Source organism: Quercus robur, chromosome 4 (genome assembly GCF_932294415.1).
Source record: "Quercus robur chromosome 4, dhQueRobu3.1, whole genome shotgun sequence".
In the NCBI taxonomy this organism is placed as follows: Eukaryota; Viridiplantae; Streptophyta; class Magnoliopsida; order Fagales; family Fagaceae; genus Quercus; species Quercus robur.
Window position 1 is genome coordinate 26,715,787 of NC_065537.1, and position 25,908 is coordinate 26,741,694.

At 35.1% G+C, this 25,908-nt stretch overlaps 3 protein-coding genes across 3 annotated transcripts in view; all 3 read left to right on the forward strand.

The window, feature by feature from the left end:
* The window catches only part of LOC126721036 (uncharacterized), a 90,865-nt gene that overhangs the window by 12,619 nt on the left and 52,338 nt on the right, over positions 1–25,908 (forward strand). The gene's annotated exons all lie outside the window — the stretch shown is intronic.
* LOC126721032 (pentatricopeptide repeat-containing protein At3g22470, mitochondrial-like) lies at positions 1,725–9,731 on the forward strand. Its single transcript, XM_050423992.1, has 2 exons — positions 1,725–3,899; positions 8,965–9,731. The coding sequence occupies exon 1, from the start codon at positions 1,893–1,895 to the stop codon at positions 3,366–3,368; it is 1,476 nt and encodes a 491-aa protein (XP_050279949.1). The 5' UTR covers positions 1,725–1,892; the 3' UTR covers positions 3,369–3,899; positions 8,965–9,731.
* Positions 3,391–3,837, forward strand: LOC126721656 (putative pentatricopeptide repeat-containing protein At1g12700, mitochondrial). The gene has a single exon (XM_050424708.1). The coding sequence runs from the start codon at positions 3,391–3,393 to the stop codon at positions 3,835–3,837; it is 447 nt and encodes a 148-aa protein (XP_050280665.1).

The following is a 25,908-nucleotide window of genomic DNA, read 5'->3' on the forward strand; positions in this document are numbered from 1 at the left end:
TCAAATTCGGTCCACTTGGTTCACCTCAGTCCACAGAGGTCCACTTCAGTTCATTTCGGTCCAATTCGGTCTTCTTTGATATATTTGGTCCAATCCGGTTCACTTCAGTCTATTTTGGTCCTTTACGATGAAGAAAATTTATCAACCAGCTAAGACATGGGACATGATCCGTGAATTTATCAACAATTCTATCAAATTAACACTTATCCTATCATCCAATAGAGGAAGCAATAAACATAGATGACTAGAGTTTTTAAAAAAACACTTTTGGACAATGTAGAACAAGTTACCGCTAATTCTCATTAATAATCTTAACAAAAACAAGACATATATCCAAATAAAAGCTTAAAGTATAACAAGTTGGGCTTGGGCCACATCTTATGTCTACACATGCTCTTTAACTGGACCCAAACTCAAAAGACATGCATATCATATCTTCTCTAATTCAGGAATTTGCTATTAAACATGGTGACCTTTAACACACATCATTCTAATTAATCTCAAATTTGCACAAATATGTCACAAACATGGTGACCTTGACACGTATCATTTTTTAAAGACAGATTTCACTTTTTTATTGGGCTTATAAACCAACTAGGTAAAACATCATATACCTTCTCGTGGATAAAATAGGTAATTAACCTTAATATTCTAACTATTTAGTTAGATGGTTCAGTTATGAAAGAAATTGGTTTAATAGTATCTCGAGTCTCTTAGACTCGATTTTGGCTGTAAATCGAGTATAAAAGACTCGATTTTCATGGCCTGATGTGGCATTTTTTCCACGTCAGATTGGTGGAAATCGAGTCTTTTAGACTCGATTTACAACTCCTATATATCACCCAAAATCAAAAAACAGAACCCAGAACCAGAACCCTCTTTCAAATTTCAAATACTGCCTCGGCGATCTCTCCGGCGACCCAGATCGCGCCAGGAGCGCGACCCAGGTCGAGCGGCCAGGGTCGCGCGACCCAGGCCAGCGCGACCCAGGTCGCGTGGGTCGCGCTGGCCTGGGTCGCGCGACCCTGGCCGCGCGACCTGGGTCGCGCTCCTGGCGCACGCGACCGTGGCCGCGCGGCCAGGTCGCGCTGGCCCTGGCCGTGCGACCCAGGTCGCGCGACCCAGGCCAGCGCGACCTGGGTCGCGCGACCCTGGTTGCTCGACCTGGGTCGCGCTGGCCTGGGTCGCGCGACCCTGGCCGCGCGACCTGGGTCTCGCTGGCCTGGGTCGCGCGGCCAGGTCGCGCTGGCCCTGGCCGTGCGACCCAGGCCGCGCGGCCTGGGTCAGTTTTTTCTTGGATTTCAGTTTGATTTTGCTCTTGGGTTTTTTGAAATGAGAATGGGAGAACGACGAACAGACACTTTGATTTTGTTCCTGGGTTTTTTGGAAGTCTGAGAAATGAGAATGGAGAAGAACTGTTCTTGGGTTTTTTGGATTTGGAAGTTTGAGAATGGAGAAGAACGAACCAAACACTTGAAAGTTGAAAATGTGTACTGTAGATGTAAATCGAGTCTCTAAGACTCGATTTACAGGTGGACCTCTCCTGACACAAGTGTCACCTCGGACCCGATCAAACCATGAAAATCGACCTTCAAAAAGTCGATTTATAGGCCAAAATCGACTCTCTTATACTCGAGATGCTATAAAACCAATTAGTTTGATAACTAAGCCTACTAACTAAATAGTTAAAAAATTAGTGTTAGTTACCTATTTTATCCCCTTCTCGTTAAAAGAAAGAAAGGGCTCTGAACACAACGAAGTTTGAACTCGTTGCTTCGCTCTCCGATCTGCCACTCCACCACCATGATTTCTCCTTTCGAAGCTAAGCCGAAGCCAAACCCAAACCCGACCCACCCGAGTTGTTAGCTGAGACTGTGTGTCGTCATTGTGAAATGGGTAAATCAACATCCTCTCTTCTTTTTTTTAATTGCAATCGTTTGATTATTAGAGTAAGCCTTCCATTTCGTGCTTTTACTTCTCGTTATTGTTCTACTACTAGAGAAAATGCGAAAACCCCATATCAGATTCAGAATCAGTTGTTGAAATCTGTGAGAGATCACTGCAAATCTGGAACCTTTAAGAATCTTGATCATGCCTTAGGTCTGTTTGATACAATGCTTCACATGCACCCTTTGCCTTCCATTCTGAATTTTAATCACATGCTTAGTTCCATTGCAAGAATGAAGCATTACTCTGAAGTCATTACTCTAATTCAACGAATGGAATCATTCGGAATCTCTCCCGATGTTTATACTCTCACTGTTTTGATTAATTGCTACTGCCTTTTGAACCGGGTCGATTTTGGATTCTCTATCTTAGCAACAATTTTGAAACTTGGCTATCAGCCAAACTGTATAACTCTCAACACTCTTGTCAAAGGCCTCTGTCTTCAAGGTAATATTTCTGGAGCTGTGAGTTTGGTAAAGGAAATGGAGAAGAAAGGGTATGAGCCTAATGTGATTACTTATGGAATAATAGTAAACGGTCTGTGTAAGATTGGCCAGACTGGTGTGGCTATTAGGTTGCTCAGGATGCTTGAAAAAAGGAATTTTGATCAAAATGTGGTGCTCTATAGCATGGTCATTGACAGTTTATGTAAGGAAAAATTGGTAACTGAGGCTTTGAACCTTTTATCTGAAATGGTGAGTAAAGGCATTCAGCCAAATGTTGTCACTTATAGTTGCGTAATTCAAGGACTATGCAATTCTGGCCAGTGGAGGGAGATTGCTACCTTGTTGAATGAGATGGTTCAAAGGAAGATCATGCCAAATGTGCGAACCTTCAACATATTGGTGGACATGCTTTGCAAGAAAGGGATGTCGACTAAGGCAAAAGAAGTTTTTGAAGTGATGATTCAAAGAGGCATTGAGCCTGACAAAGTCACTTACAATTCTTTGATTGATGGTTATTGTTTGCAAAACCAAATGGATGAGGCAGTTGAGGCATTTAATATGATGGTTGAGAAGGGGCTTTCACCCGATTTGTTTAGCTATAGCATATTGATCAATGGATATTGCAAAAGTAAACAAATTGATGAGGCAATGCGTCTGTTTCATGAAATGTCCAACAAGGGAATTATTCCTGATGTATGGAATTACAACACTCTTATAGGTGGGTTTTTTCGAGTGGGGAGAGTCCAAACTGCACTAGAGCTATTCAATACAATGCGAGCTTGTGGCCAACATCCAGATCCCCAGACCTACGCCATCTTGTTAGATGGCTTTTTTAAGAATAGACGAATTGCTGAGGCAATGGCATTGTTTCAGGAGATGAAAGACAAAAGGTTGGACTGTGATATTGTGATATATATATTGTGGCCAACATCCAGATCCCCAGACCTACGCCATCTTGTTAGATGGCTTTTTTAAGAATAGACGAATTGCTGAGGCAATGGCATTGTTTCAGGAGATGAAAGACAAAAGGTTGGACTGTGATATTGTGATATATAACATCTTGATCGATGGTTTCTGCAATGTTGTGGAACTTAAGACTGCAAGAGAAATCTTTAGTGGTCTTCCAGCAAAAGGATTGCAACCTAATGTCCAAACTTACAATATAATGATCAAAGGATTTTGCAAGAATGGACTAGTTGATGAAGCGAATGAGCTGCTTGAGAAAATGGATAGCAACGGTTGTTCACCTAACGAGCGAACGTATAACACAATAATTCAAGGGTTATTGCAACATAGTGAGACATCAAAGGCAACAAAATATCTCAAAATAATGGTTAAAAAGGGTTTTTCAGCAAATGCGACCACTGCAACCATGTTTATTGACTTGCTGTCATCAAATCAAGTAGATGAAAATATTCAAGAATTGCTTCCGAAGTTCATGTGAAGGTTTTTTAGGTTCTCAAGATCAAGGACAACATTCATATTTAACCAATCACAAGTCATTATGTGAGTGATGTATATTTGCTTCCAGTAAAATTTAATACTTTTTATGAGATGGTATTTCTTTCCAATTCTGTGCACAAGATTGTTTGTTCTGTTTACTGTTTGTTCTTTTATTGTGATTTTGTTTTACACTCATTTTGTTGCATTATACCCTTTCTTATGTATAGGTTTTTCAAATTTTTTATAATGTAAAGTTAATGCTAAATATCATACCTTATATAGGTATGCACATCTCCCTAAACCAGCCCCAAAATTCTTAAACCCTTAGTGATTAGGTTCTAGATCAAATTAGTTCTTGAATCAGTTTCAGTTTTACAAACATAGTCTGGTTGTAATTTGCTTAGCAAATTTAGTTTTAAAGCAGGTTATGGGTGCTTGCAAGTTAAACTATTGTTTTAAAACCACAAGAGATTGAGCTGTGGGACTTCTTAAATATCAATTAGTTTAAGACTTTAAGTTACTGTCTCATTCACTTACATACCTTTCAGCTGTCTTTCGCCAAAAGGCAGATCTATTTTGTGTCCAACCTTCATAATTCAGATGTTCTGTTTGTGCTTACTATGATTTGCGTGTTACTAGAGATTCTTGAACCTTTATTCATTTGAGGATGTGTAGGATAGCTGTTTTAAAGAAAGAGTGCCATCATTAGTAAATTTTATTTATTTATTTTCATGACATGGTACCTCACCAAGGCAGGGCCCTTTGGACCCGCCCCTAGGGAGTAAATTTAGTTATTTTTATATGATGCAAGGACAACAGTGAAACAAATAGTATAATTAGTTTGGCTCTTTTGGTTGCTTCATGACTCCCTCCCTTCCCCATTAGATAAAGCTATCTCTATATTGGAGTAAACTTATTGTTTTACTTTGTACTGTATGTAATCATATCAACATGTTAAGTAATTATTAAGGACTAGGTATTTTCGTTGCAAGTTATTATTTTAGATGATGATATTTATTTTCTTGTATTGGCACTAGGTTGTTTGTTGCTATTCTAGTCTATTTTTGTGAAAATTATCTTGAACTTCAGTTGATGCAACATTGTGAACATGCAATTAGTTTTATGTATTTGTGAAATGACAGAATAATGCTCATGGAGTAATTTGGGTGCTTTCTCTAGGTCAATTGAATATCAGCCAAAGACCATTGATACTAGCAGATTTTCCTTACTTAGTAGTTAATATTAGAGATCATCTTCTTTCTACTACCACTAATATTCTGACCTTCAAAGTATACCTGCAATCCCCCTGTTACAATTACTTGTCTCATATGTAGGGTTTTTTTTTTTTTTTTTTTTTTTTTTTTTTTTTTTTTTTTTTTTTTTCTCACTAAATTTGTCATTATAGTTTATACACATTTTAGAATATAACATAGGTAGGATATACATTCAAATCTATTGATACAATATTATGAAAATATACAATGGAGAGTTGAATCTTACTTTGAAACTGGAATAGATTTTAAGGGTTGGGAAAGAGGTAAAAGGTTAGAAGATTGAAATAAAATGTGAATGCAATTTCAAACAAAAAATTTCCTTTATATGTGTGTGTGTGTCTGTGTACTGAAATCTTTGGTAAGCAACAGGCTTCTGTGCTGAAACCTTTTTTTTTTTTGGGGGGTGGGGGGAGATAGATCAAGACTGTACTGAATGCGTGCAAGGTATTTTGTTAGTGCCTGGTAGAAGATTAAAGAATAAAAGATGGGGAGGGTCAGGTTTTGCTTTCATAGATTGAGACGGCAAAAGGATCGTAGCTGGCTGCCATAGTTGGAAACTCAGGACTAGCAGACAATCATCTGTCTGGCTGTTGAAGAAGCTCTGGAGGCAGCAAGAAACAAAGGATTTTAAAGCTTATTATTCTTCTACTAAATCTAAAGCTGTGTCCTTGTTTAAGAATACAAGGCTTCCTAGATGGCAAATTGAAAGAGATTGCTGTAGCAGAAACCGAGTCTTTGTTTTTCGGTTTAGGTTCTTTATGTGTTGCTACCACTTTTGCTTTTTGCTAAACCAACCCCCCCCTTCCCCCCCCCCCCCCCCCCCCCCCCCCCACACAAAAAAAAAAAAAAAAAGAAAAAAAGAAGAAGAAGAAGAAAAGATAAGTAAAAAACAGAAAGAAAGAAAATTGAAAGAGATTTTTGTACCATACTTGCAAAGAAGAAAATGGTTTATGGATTAGAAGGAATAGTTTAGAAGAGTAAAACAAAATGGAGTCGAAACTAAACATGTGCACAAATATCTTCTTTTTTTTTTTTTTTGGTATATGCATATACAAAACATGTATGGAGTAGTATATAAACACATACACAAGTTTTGAGGTGTCAATAATTAGTTTCCTTTACTTCCAATGTTTCATGTACAGTTCCATGTATTGAGTTGCACACAGATTTGGATGATTAGGTCGTTTGAAATGCCATTATTAATTTATTTTGTTCATTGGATATTTTTATAATGTTAGGATGCTTGAATGTTGCCATTCAATCAGCAGGTGTTCATAAAAATAAAAAGAATTGTATGTTCAACAAGTACTGTTGCAGTCACTAAGGTTTTTGATTCTACCATCATCTTTTTAAAAAAAAATCAAAAATAAAAATTTGGAGAAACAATTTTAAAGTTATTGGCCATTTGAACTTAAGATAGCCATTACACGAGCTATCCTATTGACAAATGTATTGGAATTAGTTAGACCAAATCTTAATCATCAGTAATATTTGGGATTAAAGCAGAAAAAATATAGGTAAATTTTGAATTCATGTATTGGCCTATGCGTTTTTTATTTTTATTTTCAAGTTTAGGAGGGAATTGTTGTATGATGAGTTGAAGGTGTTGGTTCAAGTCCTGCTAAATTGGGTAGATTTCAATTTTGTATCATTGGAAAAGTCTTGTTCTAATGACTACATAACCTAATTATACTTTTACTTTATATTGTTTATAGTTTGGTGGGTGAAGGTTATTTAGTTTCTCAAGATCAAAGAAAACTTTTATAGTTTAACCTATCACTATTCATTATTTGAGTGGTATATTTGCTTTGAGTAAAATTCTAAACTTATTACGAGATGGTATTTCTTTTCATTTATATGCCCAAGATTGTTTATTCCTTTTACTGTTCAATATTTTGTCGCAATTTTCTTGTGCAAGCATGTTGTTGCCAAACCTTTTGACTAGCCATTGGGTGTATTATAATGCCCTCTTAGGTGGATACTCAAAAGTCCCTAATTCGAGACTTGATTCATAGATCTTATTTCTTGTACTAGTTAGCTATACTATGTTCCAACCCTTATTCAAAGTTTTCCAATCATAAAAACTAGTATTCCAATTCAAGTATAGCCGAAATATCAAACCTTCAATAGGTATCCTCCTCTCCCCAGACCAGCCCCAAGATTCTTGAATGCTTAGTGATTAGGTTCTTGACCAAATTATATCTTGAATTAGTTTCAGTTTTACAAAAGTAATCTGGTTGTAATTAGCTGATCAAATTTAGTCTGAAAATAGGTCATTGGTGCTTGCAAGTTAAACTATTGTTTTCAAACAACTATGGATTGAGCTGTCGGACCACTGCAACCATGTTGGTTGACTTGCTATCATCTAGTCATGCTAATAAAAATATTCAAGAATTGCTTTAGAAGTTTGTGTGATGGTTTTTTAGTTTATCAAGATCAATATCAGGGGCAACTTTCATATTTTTACTCATCACAACTCAATATGTAAGTGACGTGTATTGGCTTCATATAAATTCTATAATTTTTACAAGCTGATATATCTTTCCATTTATGTCCATAAGAGTATAAGACTATTTGTTCTTATAACAGTTTCATCTTTTGTTGCAATTTCGTCGTGCACTCATTTTATTGCTTTGAACCTAATTTCACCAATATTGTTTTTCAAATTTTGGTTGATTGGCAGTTGCTAAGTGTTATCCTGTAAAGTGTGGCACTTTTGTAGTTATATGTCCATTGGCTACTCGAATTAATGTTTTTGGAACTCACATCTAGTGATTCTCTTCCAATGTTTATAGATTATCTTCTCTTATGTACAGCGTATTAAGTTTTCTTTGTACTTTGTTTGCTGCTTTGTGTCCTTTTTGCATGAAGTGGTCCTTTTATATTCAAAAAAAAAAAAAATTTATTTGCAAAAGACCCAATATTTATTTGCCAAATGGACGATTGTTGCGTGTCACACAAAAAAAAGGGTTCTGAACAGTTGTGAAATGAAAGTAGGGAAAAATGGAATTAGTTTGATGCTTTTATGAAATGCTAGAAAGTTTATTTGCAATTGTTGATATTATGTGGGAAGGGGAGGAGGTACCAGTTGAGCTTGAGCTCATTGGAAGGAGAATTGACAAGTCTTTTTAAGTATTTGGACTTAAATCTAAATTTTGAGAAAAGATCTGTGATGTTTAAAGTCAGTGGACAAAATCTCTAACAAACTCCACAACTGGAAGGCCAAGCTTTTAACCAGGCTGGTAGGCTAACTCTAATTAAATCTGTATAATTCCATCCCCGTTATCTCTTTTCTTGTTTAGAAACTCTTGATTGGAAAATCTGTGAATTCTGATGGGGTCATACTGGCAGTAAAAGGTAAATTCCAAAATACTCACTACAGCTAGCTTTCTGAGTTGAAAAACCCGATGGCTCTCCCATCTCTAATGTAAAGTTAATGTGATCTGTCCTTATTCTAGAAAATGATAGTAATAGTATGAAGTCTTCATATATTTCCTCTTCTGTAGACAATTGACTAAGGGAGGTTAAAACCAAACCATGCTTGGGGATAGAATTGAATGAAAATGGTTAAGGTTGTGGAGGATCAATAGTTAAAGAGAATTCCATTAATTTTTTTGGAATATTTGTACAAAAGGCACTACTTATTAGATCTGCAAGAAGGATAAAAAATAATTATACTAAGCTTGAGCCTTGTGTTTTGACTTGGAGATCATTATCATAAATATTGTACATCACCTCCATCCTTACATCAGTGGAGGATAAAACTGACTAATGGGGGTAATGATATTTGTAAGGAATATCTTGATTTTTCATTCATTTTTGCGGGAAAAGTTATAAAACTTGTGGTGTTTCAGGTACAAATCTGATATTTAGTGAATGCTCATCAATGTTGAAGCTGTCCCAGTCTTCTGCATAATTTTTGTTTTTGCACTTGCAAGGAAGCCTTTGATAGGCAACAATAATCTATAAAGGGGAAGCTAAATCAAGGCCTTGTGGAATGAATGAGTTGACAAGGTATTCATTTAGTGTCAGATCGTAGATCAAAGAATAAAATATAAGCAGGGCTAGGTTCTGTTTGCAGAGATCGAGTAAGACAAAAGAATCTTAGCTAGCTACCAAGGTGGCGATCATCCGTTTGGCTGTGAAAGAAGCTTTGGTGGCAACAAAAAACAAAGGATTTATAAGGTTATTACTCTTCTAGCAAATATTGAAGCAGTGGCCTTATGGTAGAATACAAGGCTTCCTAGATAGCAAAATGCAAGCAGTCATGAAGGATGTATGAAACATAGGTTGTCAAATGGAAGGAATATGGTTAACAAATTAGAATGTTCAAAAACTACAAGATACGTGGGGGGCATGTTTTGGGAGTGGCTATCTGTGATGGCATGTGTCATTGTATTGGGGCTATGTGTGCAAGAATGGAAGCAGGCAATGATTGGATTGAAGAACAGGCTCTAGGATTATGCAGTGCAGTGGAGCTGGGGCATTTTCATTTCTTAGTTGGGATTTTTGTGTACTACTACCACTATAATTTTTTGTTTTTTGTTTACTGTTTTTGTACTCTTGACTGTGAATATTATCATTATTTTTTATTTAAAAAAAGAGAGACTGTTGTAGCATACTAGCAAATTTGAAAGTTGTTCTGGATTAGGAAACAGGGAAAAGTTTAAGAGAGTAAACATGCTGCAGTCGTATACACACACCAATATACATCAATGTATATGTGTTTATACCTTATACATATAAATCGAAAATATTTACACACAAATATATAAGTGTGTCTTATTCCAAATGAAGCTCATGATAAAGTCAGTAATATATATACACACAAATATTTTCAAACTACTAAAGAAAATTATTTAGTCGATTGCGCAAAAGTTTAATCATTTTCTTTGTAGGGGTACAAATCAACATGTTTAAGAGGTTTAATCTATTTTTTCCCTTAAAATTAGGAGCAACAGTGTATTTAGGTGATTTAAAAAAAAAAAAAAAAAAGTAAATAGTACTCCAAAGATATACCAATTAATTAATAGGGTAAATCACAATTTGCCCACTGGTTGTTTGGCTGAAATTTAAATTGCTTATCTGTGGTTTAAAATTTGATACTTTACTTACCTAAAGTTTGACTAAAATTTAAGTTGCCTATTTGTAGTTTAAAATTTGACACTTTATCTACCTGAGATTTGACCAAAATTTAAGTTGCTTACCTATAGTTTAAAATTCCATTATGCAAGGGTTCCGATGGATAATTTTTGATCTTATATTTTTATCTTTTTTGTGTTTTTGTAGCAAAGAGACATAAAAGTTGAGCAAAATTACATATTTAGTTTTGTTTTTAACCGAAGTGGATTATAGAAATCTAACTGAGCTAATCTTAGGTGGGTAAAGTGTCAAATTTTAAATTACATATAGACAACTTAAATTTCAGTCAAACCACATGTGGGTAAATTATAATTTTCCCTAGCTAATAATATATTTTATACTAATTTTTGGTTTTTTAAAAAAACAACTATGTAATATTAAACAAAATAAATTAAAAATATATCTAAATTAATTTTGTTTTGTTTTGTTTTGTTTGGGCTCTTTAACTAAACAATACTCTAGTTTGTCCAAAAAAGGAATAGTCTTGAACGAGCTTCCCATTAACAAATACAAATCATTCTCTCCCTCTTACTTTCTTGTACTCACAATTTGGAGACAAAAAAAAGAAAAAAAAAAAGGATATTTTAAAGGAAAATAATATATATATACACACACTAGACTTATCACATGCGCTTTGCGCGTGCAATAAGGCTCTTTTTATTTATTTATTTATTTGTTTTAGGTTTAGTGAAATAATGTTTAAAAGTGAGATGAAGATAGTTTCCTAATTTTTTAAGATTTTGATAATAGATTGAAAGCCCAAAACTTAGGAACTCTTTTAAAAATAATAAATTACTCTTTAAACCAGATTGTGTTTTTTAATTTAAAATTATTGAACTAAAAGATAATTTGAGACTATCTTCATAGATCTTATTTCTTGTACTAGTTAGCCATACTATGTTCCAAACATTATTCAAAGTTTTCCAATCATAAAAACTAGTATTCCAATTCAAATATAGCCTAAATATCAAACCTTCAATAGGTATCCCCCTCTCCCCCAAACCAGCCCCAAAATTCTTAAATGCTTAGTGATTAGGTTTTGGACCAAATTATATCTTGAATCAGTCTCAGTTTTACAAAAGTAATCCAGTTGTAATTAGCTGATCAAATTTAGTCTTAAAACACGTCATGGGTGCTTGCAAGTTAAACTATTGTTTTAAAACAACTATGGATTGAGTTGTCAGGCCTATGCAATATCAATCAGTTTAAGATACTTTATGTTTCACTTTCATATCTTTTAGTTTCCTTTTGTCAAAATGCTGGATGAAGTTTTGGTCAACCCTTACTAATTTTGATTCTTGTCCTATTTGCACTTACCACTATTTGAGTGTTGCTAGGGGTTCTTGAAACTTTATTCATTTGAGGGTACATAGGATAATAGTTTTTAAGTACGAATGCCATCTTTAGTAATTTTATTTATTTTTATATCATATTGTAGTTGTGAAACAAATAATAATTAGTTTGGTGTTTTGGTTGCTTCATGCCTCCCTCCCTTTGGGATAAAGCCATCTCTACAATGGAGAAAATTTATTTTTTTACTTTGTACTGTAATTATATCAACATATTGACTAATGATTAATGGGACCTATCAATGTTAAAGTGCATGGGAAATCTTGAAGATTTTATTTTTTTTATTTTTATTTTTTAAGGTAAGAAAGGCTAGAATTGCCTTGTAGACATGCCAATTTGTCCTTATTCTAGAAAATGATAGTATTAGTATGAACTATGAAATCTTCAGATATTTCCTCTTCTGTAGACAATTGACTGAGGGAGGTTAAAACCAAACCATGTTTGGGGATAGTATTGAGTGAAAATGGTTAAGGTTGTGGAGGTTCAATAGTTAAAGAGAAATCTATTAATTTGTTTGGAATATTTGTACAAAAGGCACTACTTATTAGATCTACAAGAAGGAAAAAAAAATTATACTAGGCTTGAGCCTTTTGTTTTGGCTTGGAGATCATTATCATAAATATTGTACATCAACTCCATCCCTATATCAGTGGAGGATAAAACTGACTAACGGGGGTAATGATAATTGTAAGGAATATCTTGATTTTTCATTCATTTTTGCAGGGGAAGTTATAAAACTTGTGGTGTTTCTGGTACAATTCAGATTTTAGTGAATGCTCATTAATGTTGAGGCTGTCCCCAAGCATCTACTCACATACATGTAAAACACTTTTGTGTCTTTAGCTGCTAGGACCACTACCTTATACTCATTTCCAAAAGTATTTCCTATGCTGTAAGTTTTCTGTTTGCTAGTTTGTGGCCTTGACTTATATTTATAAATAATAAATAGAAAAAACTGGAAAATATTTTTGTACAAATTTGTGGTAAAAACTAAAGTTTGTTGTAAGACAGAAGTGGACTGGGTTGTTAACGACATCAGTGTTTTGTGGTTTCTTTGAGTTGTTACAGGCTTAATAGTTCCTAGATTTATCTTACAATTGTGTCACCTTGGAAATACTATCCGTATTTGGACTTAGTGTTTTAAAGAAATCTTTTTCTGAAGGGATCTATTGTACTTCTGTAAAGAGATTCATACAAGTTGAATACTGTCCTCTACATTTTGGTTTGAATAAAAATAGGCATAAATTTGTAACTTCCTAAGTTGCTCTCTTGCTATTAGATAAACACTGCACTGCTTTCTTGATACGATAAATCTATGTCGGGTGTTCATATTGTCTTAATTATTAACTGGTAGAGGGGTTATACCATTAATGTAAATCATGCTCAGAGCCCTTTGGAGCATATATTATTGCATGATAACCCATCTATTGCCAAATATACATTTTCATCGAGACTACAAATGTAGTATAGCTGGTGTGAGTCTTAAATTTTGACTTCAATATGCTTTTTTATCATCTGCATTCTATTTTTAGTGTTGGATTTGAAGCTTAATTTCTTCATACTCTCTCTCTCACACACACCCACACCCACAATATTCATGTGCCTAACATTTATTTCCTATTCTATGAAGAGATGATATTTAAAGATTCTGATTTTTTTTTTTTTTTTTTCCTTCGGGAATTCAACCCTGCAGGCATTGGTTGGAGAAAACTATGGAGGAAACTTGCATAAGGATTAATGCTGCACTTATTGTGTGATTCTCTGCTTGATTAACCTTGTTCCAGTGTCCAAGCAGTGCACTGTGCAATTCATGCGGGATAATTACCTTTAAACCACAAAGCAAAATTTGGGGAATGGTAAGATTTCTTGAGAAATATACTTACCAATTTTCTTAATAATTTATATATATATATATATATATATATATGAGTTTATCAATGCATTCCCTTGGTCAGTTTTCTAATCATTCTAAATGTATGTGCATCATACATTGAAACTTGAAATTTCATGTTGCAATCACTGAGGACGGTGCTTTTGTGGTGGAAATACATGCCAAGGTTTATGGAGGATTATGTCCATTCTATGTAGTTGGGGTTGGCTACGCAAATTTTATGAATCTTTTTGTCTCTCCACTTTATTTCTGACTAACATTTTTATTATATTGAAATCTTCATGTCCTACCCCATAATATTTTATTCTTTACTCATGTAGGTTTTTTTTTTTTTTTTTAAATAAATGTAATCGTTTACTTTTATTTTCAGATTCAAGTGGAGAAGCATTGAAAGAAACTAAACATGGATGTTTAGTTACATGTTACCTTTACATCATTATGTAATTTATAGAGTTGTGATTTGTATTTTTATATTAAAAAAAAAAAAAAAGAATTGTGATTTTTTCCCCTACTATGCATCAAAATTTTTATCCTTTCGCCCCCCTTTGTTTGATAAATCACTGAACTCATTTGTGGTAATGTGATTTTAGCCATCAAAATCTTTAACTTTTAGCTTTAGGGATGATCAATTAGCAATTGCTCTACTGGCACTTCCTTCTCCCATAATAATTGGTTGGAGGGTGACGTTGTGGGTTCTAGACCCACTGAGTATGTGTAACTAACCAATTAAAAAAAAAAAAAAACATTAGCTTTAGAGATGCAAATGAGCCAAGTTGAATAGTACTAGTTGACTATTTATAATTCAGAGACCTTGAGCTAAACTGTTGCCAACGATCAATGCTTAATTCAGTTTGTTAAAGTTTGATAAGATAGCCAGATCTGCTCGGTTTGTTAAAATCAATCACTCATAGGTTGTGTCAATTTTTATTACCATGTATTTAAAATTCAAAATATCTTAGAATATAGTTGATTGTACTCTATCTTTGATGACATAACCTGTCAATTTGAAATACATGTCCTTTAGGCCTTTTTTGTTCACACACACACACACACAGACTTTTACCCTATTCAGGGCTTTTTGTTTCTGTAAATCTTATAAAATTTTGGATGACAGAAAACCATAAATTGGAGGCCTGTATGAAAGTGTTATGCTTGCGAGCCTATGAGCCAGACAAGAAAGTTCAAGTATTGAGCTCGTTTTCGAAACAACGTATATTAGGCCCAAGCTTCAGCTTCATTAACTTCATAACCGGGCCCAATCCAAGCATAACAGGTTCGCATTCCAACTCATGAATAAATTAGGTTTATTATATTTGTAGGTAAAATTAGAGACCTTAATTAAATTTTTTTTTTTTGTCATGTTGAAGTTCTTGAGACAGAGACGGGACCTCCTTGATAAGATTCTTACTCCCAGATCTTGGAAACATTTACTAGGTTCGTCATTAGGCTTAATTGTGAGTATTTGAGTAAAGACATGTTCTAAATTACTCAAAATGCCGGATACTATGTGATATCCAAGATCATCTCATTCATAAAGTGCATTTGAGTAAAGACATGTTCTGAATTACTTGAATTTTTTTTTGCTTACTGTTCTGTTGGTGTTGAAGTGCATGGCAGTTAAGTTATTGGAAATACTTGATTGTAGTAACTTGTGAATTGCCACTGCCTCTCCTGCTCCAAATCTGCGCCTTGTGTTGAAGTTTGAAAATCTGTGTATTTAACACATGAAAGTCCTGTTAGAAATTGTGAGCTCTTGTTCCATTTGGTTTTGTTGGGTTTAATATTTTGTATAGTATTGCATAGGTCGTAAACTAGAGGTGAAGTTAGTTACTCATTAGTTTCTTCATATCCACTTGTTCTCCTTAATTGGGTGATTGCAGGCACTTCAAATTATCCCAAAAAAAAAAAAAAAAAAGAAAAAAAGAAAAAAAAGAAAAGAGCAGGCACTTCGGATTGTAGGATTGCCAATAGGGCCAAAAGGCTCTGCAGTAAAATGGATAAATGTAGGTCTTCCCTTGCTCAATTACTTGTAAATATAAAGGCATGATATGATTATTGTTGTTAGATTTTGAAATCCCATGATGTATATTACTTGTATTAGTTTGACTCAAGTGTTATGATGCATGTAAAAAATTATATGTATTGAGTCAATACATATAATTTGACTAAGGGATTCAGTTTTAATTGTCTCAAATTTTAACATACTTTGACATTTGTTCCATTATGGAATGAAATAGCAGGCATCATATTGTTGAAATGTAGACTCTTTTGTTCCATTATGAATTCAGTTTCAATGCCAACGACTTCAAAATTTGGTATCCAAAAACATTGCATTGCAAGTTACGACTTACAATACGTGTCTTGATGACTTTTTCGATCTTTACTTGTGTGAATACTGGTTAGTGTGACTTTGGCCTTTGACTTTACGTGTTCGTGGTCATTCTGCTGAGTAATAGACACCTATGATTCTCTCTCACCAAATTCTTGGATTAAAGGTGGTGGTGACATTCTATGGCTTCTTAAGTTACATGATTTCAGGCAAAGATTTAGCAACTTAGATCATGGTGAGGACTGAGGAGGGTCAAATTAATACTAGCAACATTATATTTAAAATAATTATATTGAAAAATATGTGATACCGTACTTGCAAAGAAGAAAATGGTTTATGGATTAGAACAGTTTAGAAGACAAACAAAATGGAGTTGAAAATAAACATGTACACAAATATCTCTCTATGTTTGTATATGCATATGCATAACATGTATGGAGTAGTATATAAACACATACAAATTTTGATGGTGTCAATAATTAGTTTCCTTTACTTCCAAGGTTTCATGTACAGTTCCATGTATTGAGCTGCACACAAATTTGGATCGTTAGGTCGTTTGAAATGCTATTATTAATTTAATTTGTTCATTGGATATTTTTATAATGTTAGGATTCTAGAATGTTGCCATTTAATCAGCAGGTGTTCATAAAAATAAAAAGAATCAGCAGGTGTTGCAGTCACTAGGTTTTTGATTCCGCCGTCATCTTTAAAAAATAAAATAAAAATCAATAATTTGGAGAAAAACTTTTAAAGTTATTGGCTATTTGAACTAATATAACCATTACATCATACATTTAAAGTCCAATTACCGAGGACACAAGCTATCCTATTGACAAATGTATTGGAAATAATTAGATCAAATCTTAATTATCAGTAATAGTTGGGATTAAAGCAGAAAAAATATAGGTAAATTTTGAATTCATGGATTGGCCTTTGCGTTTTTATTTTTATTTACAAGTTTAGGAGGGAATTGTTGTATGATGAGTTGAAGTTGTTGGTTTAAGTCCAGCTAAATTGGGTAGATTTCAGTTTTGTATCTTAGGAAAAATCTTGTTTTAATGACTTCGGGTCTGTTTAAGATCTACTTATTTTGTTGAAATTGAAAACTTTTTGCTAAAAGTACTATAGATAAAGGTAAATGTTAGTTGAAATAGTACAGTAAGACCCATAAATAATACCAAAAAAGTGTAGTAGGACCCATGAATAATAGCAAAAATAAGCTGAATAGTAAAATAAGTTAGCAAAAATTAAGTTAGCCAAATAGACACTACATAACCTAATTATACTTTTACTTTATTTTGTTTATAGTTTGGAATTGTATGTTGAATGGTGGCATAAGCTCGGCATTAGAACAATATACCCATGTCAATGTGTGTACTAATGATGTGGGTAACACTAATCCTATTTTATAGACTACATGCAAAGTATTCACAGCTAAAGTCACTATATTCATGGCTAAAAAATCACCAAGGAAGCACAGGGATGTGCATCGGTCGAGTTAGGTTGGGTTAAGGAGATTTTTTAACCCAACCCACCATGGTGGGTTAAAAAAATTCAACCCAACCCACATAGGTCGGGTTGAACTTATGAGTTGGACAATTTTTTTTTTTTTTTTTAATAACTATTATTATTAAATTGAGTAGAAAAATATAAATATAAAGTTTAAATGGCTAGTGCCATATATGTACTTTTTTTGCCATTAGATCTTTTCTATCTTTGATTCTTTAAAAAAGAAGAAGATATTTTCTCATTTAATGTATTGTAAATAAATATAAGTTTAAACAATCATACAAATTTTTAGAAGATTTTATCTTATATAAATAAATAATTAAAAAGAAATAAAGAGATAGTATTATTTAAAGAGATAAACAATAATTCATCAAAAGATAAAAGCGAGTGGGAGGAAGATGATCATGATAAGTAATACTATAAGATTATCACAACCAAAAAAAAAAGTACAAACCGTACAATACATCATATGTTTTATAAAATAATATAAAATAGATAAATTAATTAAATAAATATTTTAGGAGAGAAAAAGGAAAAATAAATAATTTATATTTAGTTTTTTTAATGAAAATTTATATTTTTAGTTTTTTTTAAGAAGAAAATTTTTATTTGAAGTGTTTAACTTTTTATCAATAAAACTATATATTCTATAAGTTTATAATAAAAAACTTTGGATATTTACCTTTGGTGATTACATGATTTGTGGGATTTGAGGTTACTCCAGATTTTTATCATTCCCACTATTTTAGTCCACAGATTAGGTTTATTCCTAAAAGATTCACCTTGACTCTACTTTTATATATATATATATATAATCATCCCCATGAAAATGTTTTTCTTATGAGTTATTTATTTATTTATTAAGAACAAAGTAGTACTGGTTAGAATTATTTCAACATGCTAAACCGCATACCAATGTCTCGCCTGTCAAAAATAGGTAAGTATGAAATCGAATTGCAGGATGAAAAGGTTAAGGTAAGTGTTGTTGATGCTGCTTCTATGGTTGATGCTAAGATAAATGAGTTACAATCTTCATTAAAGGCTTTGCCAAGGCGTGTCGTAGGACTTGATGTTAAGAGTACAGCATCATTATAAACTTTGGGTAATTTTTACCCTTGTATACATGTAAAGTAGTTAGTAATTTGTGTAACACACAAATTATTTATAAATGATACATATTTATTTACTAAGTTTTATTAAATAAATTTAATTAAAGGATTTATAGAAAAGAATATACATAATTTAAATAGAGTTTATGTGATTCCTATTTATTTAATATTGAATCAAATTATTTTCATAAATTATGTGATTTGCATTTTTTCAAATGATTTTAAATCTTTGTATACCTCTTATTTATATTTCAAAGTTAGCAATGTCTTTCCTCTTTGTTCAGAATAGCTGAAAATTTCCGTTTTTGTTAGTTAATGGGTATGAATAACCCTCTATTCTATCTTAGTCTAAATTTTAGTCATTCTAGTTCCTTTCTCCACTCCTATCCATTTTGCTAAATTTAGTTCCTATGGTGATTTTGGCTAGTACATGACGTTAACATCTTTTTTCTTAGTCCTTTTTTATCTCCTTAGAATATAAATTCAAATTTGTATATTTGATTTGATATTATTTCCACGAGAAATTTAAGGCATTCATTTTAATCATCATAAATTTTCTCTCTTGATTTGTTTTTTGAAATTTGATCCAATGAGGCTACATTGTTGATTCATCTTAAATTCTCACTAAAGGCCTGTTTGGATTGAGGGAGAGGAATGAGGGTGCAAAAGGGAGTAGAGTAGGGTTGGCTCAAAATTAGGCTAAGTTTAAGCCAACTCTACTCTACTTCTCAAACCAAACGGACCATAAAGGAACACGATAGAAGATGGATTAGAGGTTTTTTAAGGTGCTTGTTTGACGAGCATTCCTCTTCTTAGTGCCATGAGGTGGATTTTCATCCTTGGTCTTCTAGCTAAATTAGGCTTGTTTGTGGAAAAATAAACAAGTATGAGCAATTATAGGTTCTAGTATTCCAATTAGTCTACTTGTTTATTGTAGGCTTTACAAAGCACAACTCAAACTCAATTGACAAATATAATTTATGTGATTATTATTATTTTTATTTAAATATATTTTAATAATGTCATTCAAAATATAAAAAGAAAAAAAATTATTTAGAAATTCAGCAGGTGGTCGGTTTTAATTTTATCTCACCTTCCCAAATAGCGTACGATCAATGTTCTTCTAGCAACCTTAACACCGAACAATCCATTGGACCAGGACCTAGCTCATAAACCTCCTGAACAGCAGCGGTAGCCATACTGCATGAAGTTTAAAGTATGGTATCACTTATTTGATTATCAATGGTTTCTTTATACAAATTTGTTTTCTTTATTAAGTACTAACTAATAAATAAAATGTCAATTACTTTCATATTAATCAATATAATTCACAGAGAGGATATATGAACAAATAAATCAAGATTAATGGCAATGTAAAGGGGGGCTAACTCCAAAATCATATTTACAAAATTAAGAGCCAGCATTAACAAACACCAACATCATCACATTATGACCCCTATCCCCCACCACCACTTGAATTCACTAACTGCGACACCAACAACTTCTTATCATTAAAAAACACACACAAACACACATATACTTAATAACAATAGAAAAACAATACCATTCAAAGGGCATCTTAATATGATGGATAAAAATATAAAAGCACTTATAAAAATAAGTAGAGTTTTAACAAATTATAGAAGCCAAATAAAGCTAAAAATAAGTTAGCTAAACAAATCATTGCTCACCAGTCACCACCTTAGCAATCTTGACACCCTAAATCAAATCACAAATGAAACCCTATCCCATAAACACAAAAAATAGACATATACAAATCAAATCCAACATGAAACCCTATCCCACATATACAAACCAAATCACAGAAGAAACCCTAAATCAGTTAAATACCCTTCGCTATGGAGAGAGAGAGAGAGAGTCGTTACTTGTGATAGACGTGGAGCCACTAAAAACTGGGACCCAAATACCCACCAGTGGAGTCACCCAAAATACAGAGATGAGAATGTAGAGTGAGAGGGAAGATTAGTAGCAAAGAATAGTGTTGTGTGAGAGTGTCTGAGAGGGTCTAAGAGTGTCGTATGAGAGTGTTTGCAAAGTGTTTGAAGAGGGAGAAAGTGATGGACAGAGACGGAGTGGAAAGAAGAGTCTTTGAAGAGTGAGAGGGAAGTGTGTTGTGTTGCAATGAGTGAATGAGTGAGATTGAGTGAGAGAGACAAAGAGAACTAGGGGAAAACGGGAAAAGTGTTGTTGCTAGGACCCACATTAAACAAGTGGAGGGCTGTCCACCAGGAACTGAAATCAAGTTCATAAGGCTTGTTTTCCATTTAAACAAAATCGAGTCCAGAGGACTCGAGTAGATTTTAACAAAATCGAGTCCAAAGAATTCGAGTTCTATGCTTATGTTAACGAAATGTCTACCTTAGCTACTGCCACGATGGGAAAATCGAGTTAATTATACTCGATTTATGACTCCAAAATCGAGTCTCTTATTCTTGAGTTATTAGATTGCTAAATAGTTTTGAAAATGTGCTAATTAACGAAATTGTTTGAGTTTTAGTGTTATTTTGAAAAAAAAAATCCGGTTTGTTTTTGAAGGTGATATCGCTTCGAATTAGTAAGGTGGATGTTCTGGCTTCAGTGGGCTACTGAGCGGTGAAAGGCCTACAAAAAGCAAATGCTGTCAAAAAAGGGGATCGGAGAAGACCGGCCAAACCCCCTCCGATGGCAAAGTTAGTCTCATAGGAATGAAGTTCCAAGTTTTGGGGAGTTAAGTCTTAGAATGTTCTTACTTTTCTCGGGTTCAGACCAGTCCTTTATATAGAGATCCTAGGGATGGTTATTTGTCCAATAACCTCCCCAAGATTTGTGGAAGCCAATGAGTCCGGAGTTAACTTCCTCAACGGCTACTAAAGTTGTAACCGCTAACGGAAGTTAACTCATTTGAGGGATTCATGGCGATAGCTACGGGTTTAGTAACCGCTACAGAGAGTTGAAAGTTTTCTAAGTGTTGCGTGTTCATCCGTCTAGTGTATGATGATCTGGTCGTCCTTGGACATCTGATGATCGTCCATGGACGACCTCCATGGACGAGTTTATCATCCATGGGAGACTTCACTGGTCAAGAGTAATATCATCTTCCATGAACATTTTATACTCTTCTGGGGTGATTCTTGGTCCAACTTGCTCTGTTGGCTCTGGACGATGCCTTTGGATGAATTGGAGTTGGACTAATTTTCCACTTCCCCATCAGTTGCCCCTTTGTTCAAAGGGTCGTCCAGGATATTGTTGTGATTTTAATAAGATTTCGCTTTTTTGTGAACCACATGTCGCGAATCTGTTGGTTGGCTAGTCGTGTCGATCCCGTTTCCCAAATGAACCGCCACATGTCAATTTTTGAGTGGCGAGCACCGTTTCATTAACCCTATTGTTGGGGCCTATAAATAGTGCATTCTCTTTCATGCCCCTTACTTTCCTCTCATTTTCCCTTCTGCCATCTCGTCCAAGAGCCTCGTCTAGCTCTCGTCCTAGTTCTATCAGGTATTTCCTCTTTCTTTTTAGGTTTTCATCTTAAATCTTTCTACATTTCAACCATGTCTTCGTCAAGTAGTATAAAGAGAGAGATAGACGAGTACCAGAATGGTTCTTCTGGGAGTGAGGGTAGTGAGGATAGTGTAGATAGCTCGTCCTGTAGTGATTCCTCAGACGAGCATTACTCGTCTAGGGTTCCTGGCATTCCCTTAGAGGAATTTCAAGAACTACAATGTAGGATGGCTTCTGGATCTGGGGCTAGCTCATCCAGACAACCATCTAGCCCTCCTCAAGACGAGGAAGAGGACGAGGAAGACGTCATTTATAGTTGTGCCCCAGAGGTAGCATCCACTTTAGACGCTGCCAAGTTAAAAACTCTTGTAGATAGATATCAAATTCCAGTAAGGGAATGCTAGGAACCCCAGACGAGTAATGCTCGTCTGGGGTTCCTGGCATTCCCTTAGAGGAATTTCAAGAACTACAATGTAGGATGGCTTCTGGATCTGGGGCAAGCTCATCCAGACAGCCATCTAGCCCTCCTCAAGACGAGGAAGAGGACGAGGAAGACGTCATTTATAGTTGTGCCCCAGAGGTAGCATCCACTTTAGACGCTGCCAAGTTAAAAACTCTTGTAGATAGATATCTAATTCCTAAAGAGCTTAACCCTCGTCTACCCAAGGTTGGAGAATGGTGTTGTTCTCCTTCCTCTGGTTTAGGGGTATACACTTCTTACCTTTTAGCTGGCCTTAGGTTTCCTCTAAATTCTTTCTGCAGAGACTTCTTCCAAAGGTTGGGTATTGGACCTAACCAACTCAACCCCAATGGTTGGAGGACGATAGTCACCATGCAAGTGCTATGGCGTGAAGCACTGGAAGGGAACCGTCCAATTACGGTGGACGAGTTCCTTTACTGTTATAAGCCCTCGGAAATCAAGAAATCTGCTGGTTTTTACCAGTTCTCATCCAGGGGCTCTTATTACAGTTTAATTAAGGGTCGTAGCTCGTCTGACCGGCTTTGGAAAAAAGAATTTTTTGTTATTTTTGGAAATTGGGTTGAGGACCCAGTTAATGTGGGTAATCCCCCTTTCCCACCTTTTACTAGCCCTTTAGGTCGTCTTCGTCCTGAGGGTATGTTTTCTTTCCATTTTACTTCGTTTTTCCTTACATTTTTTTCCCATCTTTCAATCGTTTAACTCCCTTTTGGTGATGCAGCTGTTGTTCATCCACGTTTGGACAAATTTTACTTGGATTGGATAGACGTGGTTTGTACCTTCGCTAGGAGAACTTTCCACGATTTGGTAACTCTCAGTTGTCTAGCAGCTTGGGAACTTGGCCCAGTGCCTACTGTAGAGAACCTAAGTCACGAGGAGACTACCCGTCGAAGTAAGTGTCGTCCACTATATTTCATTTTTTTTTTATAATTAATTTTCCTCGTCACAGGGATAACTACAATGAGGGAAAACAAAGAAAAAACAGTGACTAGTGGGGACGAGGATGTTGTTGCACCTCTAACTGTCCAAGTGACTTTTGTTCAGGCTTGGAAAAGGAAGTCTAAGTCGATTTCCAGTGCCATGGACCTGGACAACCTTCTAAGTCGTTGAGGCCCAAAGAAGCAAAAGCCTGGTAAGACTTCCCTTCCTAAGGTCCCCAAGTTTGCACCTCCGACAGTGAACTTGGACGACCCTCTGGTAGATGTGGGGCCCATCTAAACAATCCATCCCGTCCAGACTGATCCTTCCCCTCCACCCAAAGCTTGTCGCAAGCCTAGTTTGTCAAAGCCCTCTGATGGTCCTTCCAATCTGGTTTTGGACGAGGGTTATGCATAGAGGACGTTCAAAGGAATCGTCACTGAATGTGAAGTTAATGAGTGCTACAACATGTCAGTGAAGGAGTTTGAACGTTCTGGCATCCATGACCTTTTTAAGGTAAGTCTTTCCCTCGTCCTTGTGTGAATTTTTTTTTTTTTTTTTGGATAGGATGTCTAACTCCCTTTCGTCCACGCGCAGGCTATGTCAAAATTTTTATACAGCAACCTGCCAAGTTAAGGAGCTTGCTATAGAGGCTAAGACGACTAAGGACAAAGCTAAGGAGCTGAACAATGAAGTTCTGCTAAAAAAGGGGGAGGTCCTCAGGTTGACCGAAGATTTTAATCGTCTACAAGAAAGTGAGACGAAGCTGAAGAACGAGGTGGAAGAGCTTAAAGCTGATAACTTAGAGAAGGATACCCGTATCGTCCATCTCGAAGGACAAGTCTCAGAGTTTGCCTCATCCTTAGAGAAAGCACGTGAAGAAGCCATCTTTAAGAAGTCTGACGAGTACAAGAATCGTTTAGACAGCCACTATGCAGCTGGCTATGAGGACTTTCATGCTGATGCTAAGGAGGCATATCCTGACTTGGACTTCAATTCTTTCAAGCTTCCCTTTGCTACTGAAAGTTCCTTGTTGCAGACGAGTTCTGAGGACGTCAACATAATGGATGATGCTAATACTGAAGTCACCCAGGACGACCCCAAGACTTGCTTGCCCAAGTGATTGCAGTTTCCTTAAAAAAATTATTTTATTTTAATTTGGAAGTGCCCGTTGTTTTGGGCTTTGTTCTTTACTTTTTTCATTTAAGTTCATGCAAGTACAATTGTCTCGTCCAAGATTATGGATGAGTTTTACATACAATTAGTTTTATTTTCACAACTAAAGGGTTTTTTGGATGTGGGTCATCCACCCTTTTTAAATTCCATGAACAAATGAATATTTTCTATTTTCACCTTCCATTGTGTTTGAATACATACATTTTTAGCTTTATGTATGAGACTTTATTTTCATTATTCATATCATTTTTGTGGCTGTGTGGTTCGTCCACCCAAGAATTCAATTTGCCTCATCTTGAGTATAAGGGTGAATTTTTTATTACATCACTGAAATAGAGCAAATTGAATCCTTTTATATGTACAGTTCGTTTATGAATGACTTCCTTTTTGGTTAGTCTTTTATTCATTATTCAAATTTAGGGACGACCATATTTCCGTCCTTGATCATACTTCCCAGCAATTTCTTGTCCATACAATGGATTGTTACGCTGGTTAGATTCATTTATGGGCTTGTGCTTTTGCAGTCTTTGTTCGTCCATGTTTTGGATGACCATTTCTCAGATTTCATCTCGTCTTGAGCTTTAGACGGATATATCTTGTTCATCTCAGGTTTCATCTCGTCTTAAGCTTTGGACGGATGTACCTTGTTTCATTTTAACTCAGGTTTCATCCCGTCTTAAGCTTTGGACGGATGTACCTTGTTTCATTTTTCCTTTTGAGGAAAGCTTATGGACAATACATCCTTGTGTCCAAGGATTTCATTCGTCCATGCTTATATGCTTTTTTGTGGATCTTTCTGAGTGAATATACAAAAATAAAGGATTCCCACACAATATACTTGAAAATACATCATATATATATCTGAAAATCCAAACTTATGTAAACATTCGTCCACAGGCATGACACATGCTCGTGAGCTAGTGCCTTAGGGAATTAAAAATACAACCCAACTCGTCCATGAATAGCACAAAAGTGAAAACACTAATGTACTTTCTAGGGGATTATTGAAATACTTAAAACACATAGTAGTAGTAAACAAACATGAGAATACTTCCGCTCGTCCAGGTATCTCGTCCATGGTCACTTTTGTCAAGAGTCAGCATTTATTGGTGGTATTTCCTTAGGTGCTCAACATTCCAAGGGTTTTCCAGCCTCCGTCCATCCAAAACTTCCAAATAGTAGGATCCTTGCCTCTTGCAGTTGATAACCCTATAAGGTCCTTCCCAATTTGGTCCCAGTTTCCCGTAGGCCGGGTTTCTTGTTGTCAAGGTAACCCTCTTCAAGACGAGATCCCCGATGTTGAAGCGCCTGGGTTTCACCATGACATCATATTGTCTTGCCATAAGATTTTTGTACCTCGCTGTTCTCTGTTCTGCATCCATCCTGACTTCGTCC

What these genes read in the sequence shown, in the direction of transcription:
- LOC126721032 (XM_050423992.1), top strand. Translation starts at nt 1,893, where the DNA reads ATGGGTAAATCAACATCCTCTCTTCTTTTTTTTAATTGCAATCGTTTG.
- LOC126721656 (XM_050424708.1), top strand. Translation starts at nt 3,391, where the DNA reads ATGGCATTGTTTCAGGAGATGAAAGACAAAAGGTTGGACTGTGATATT.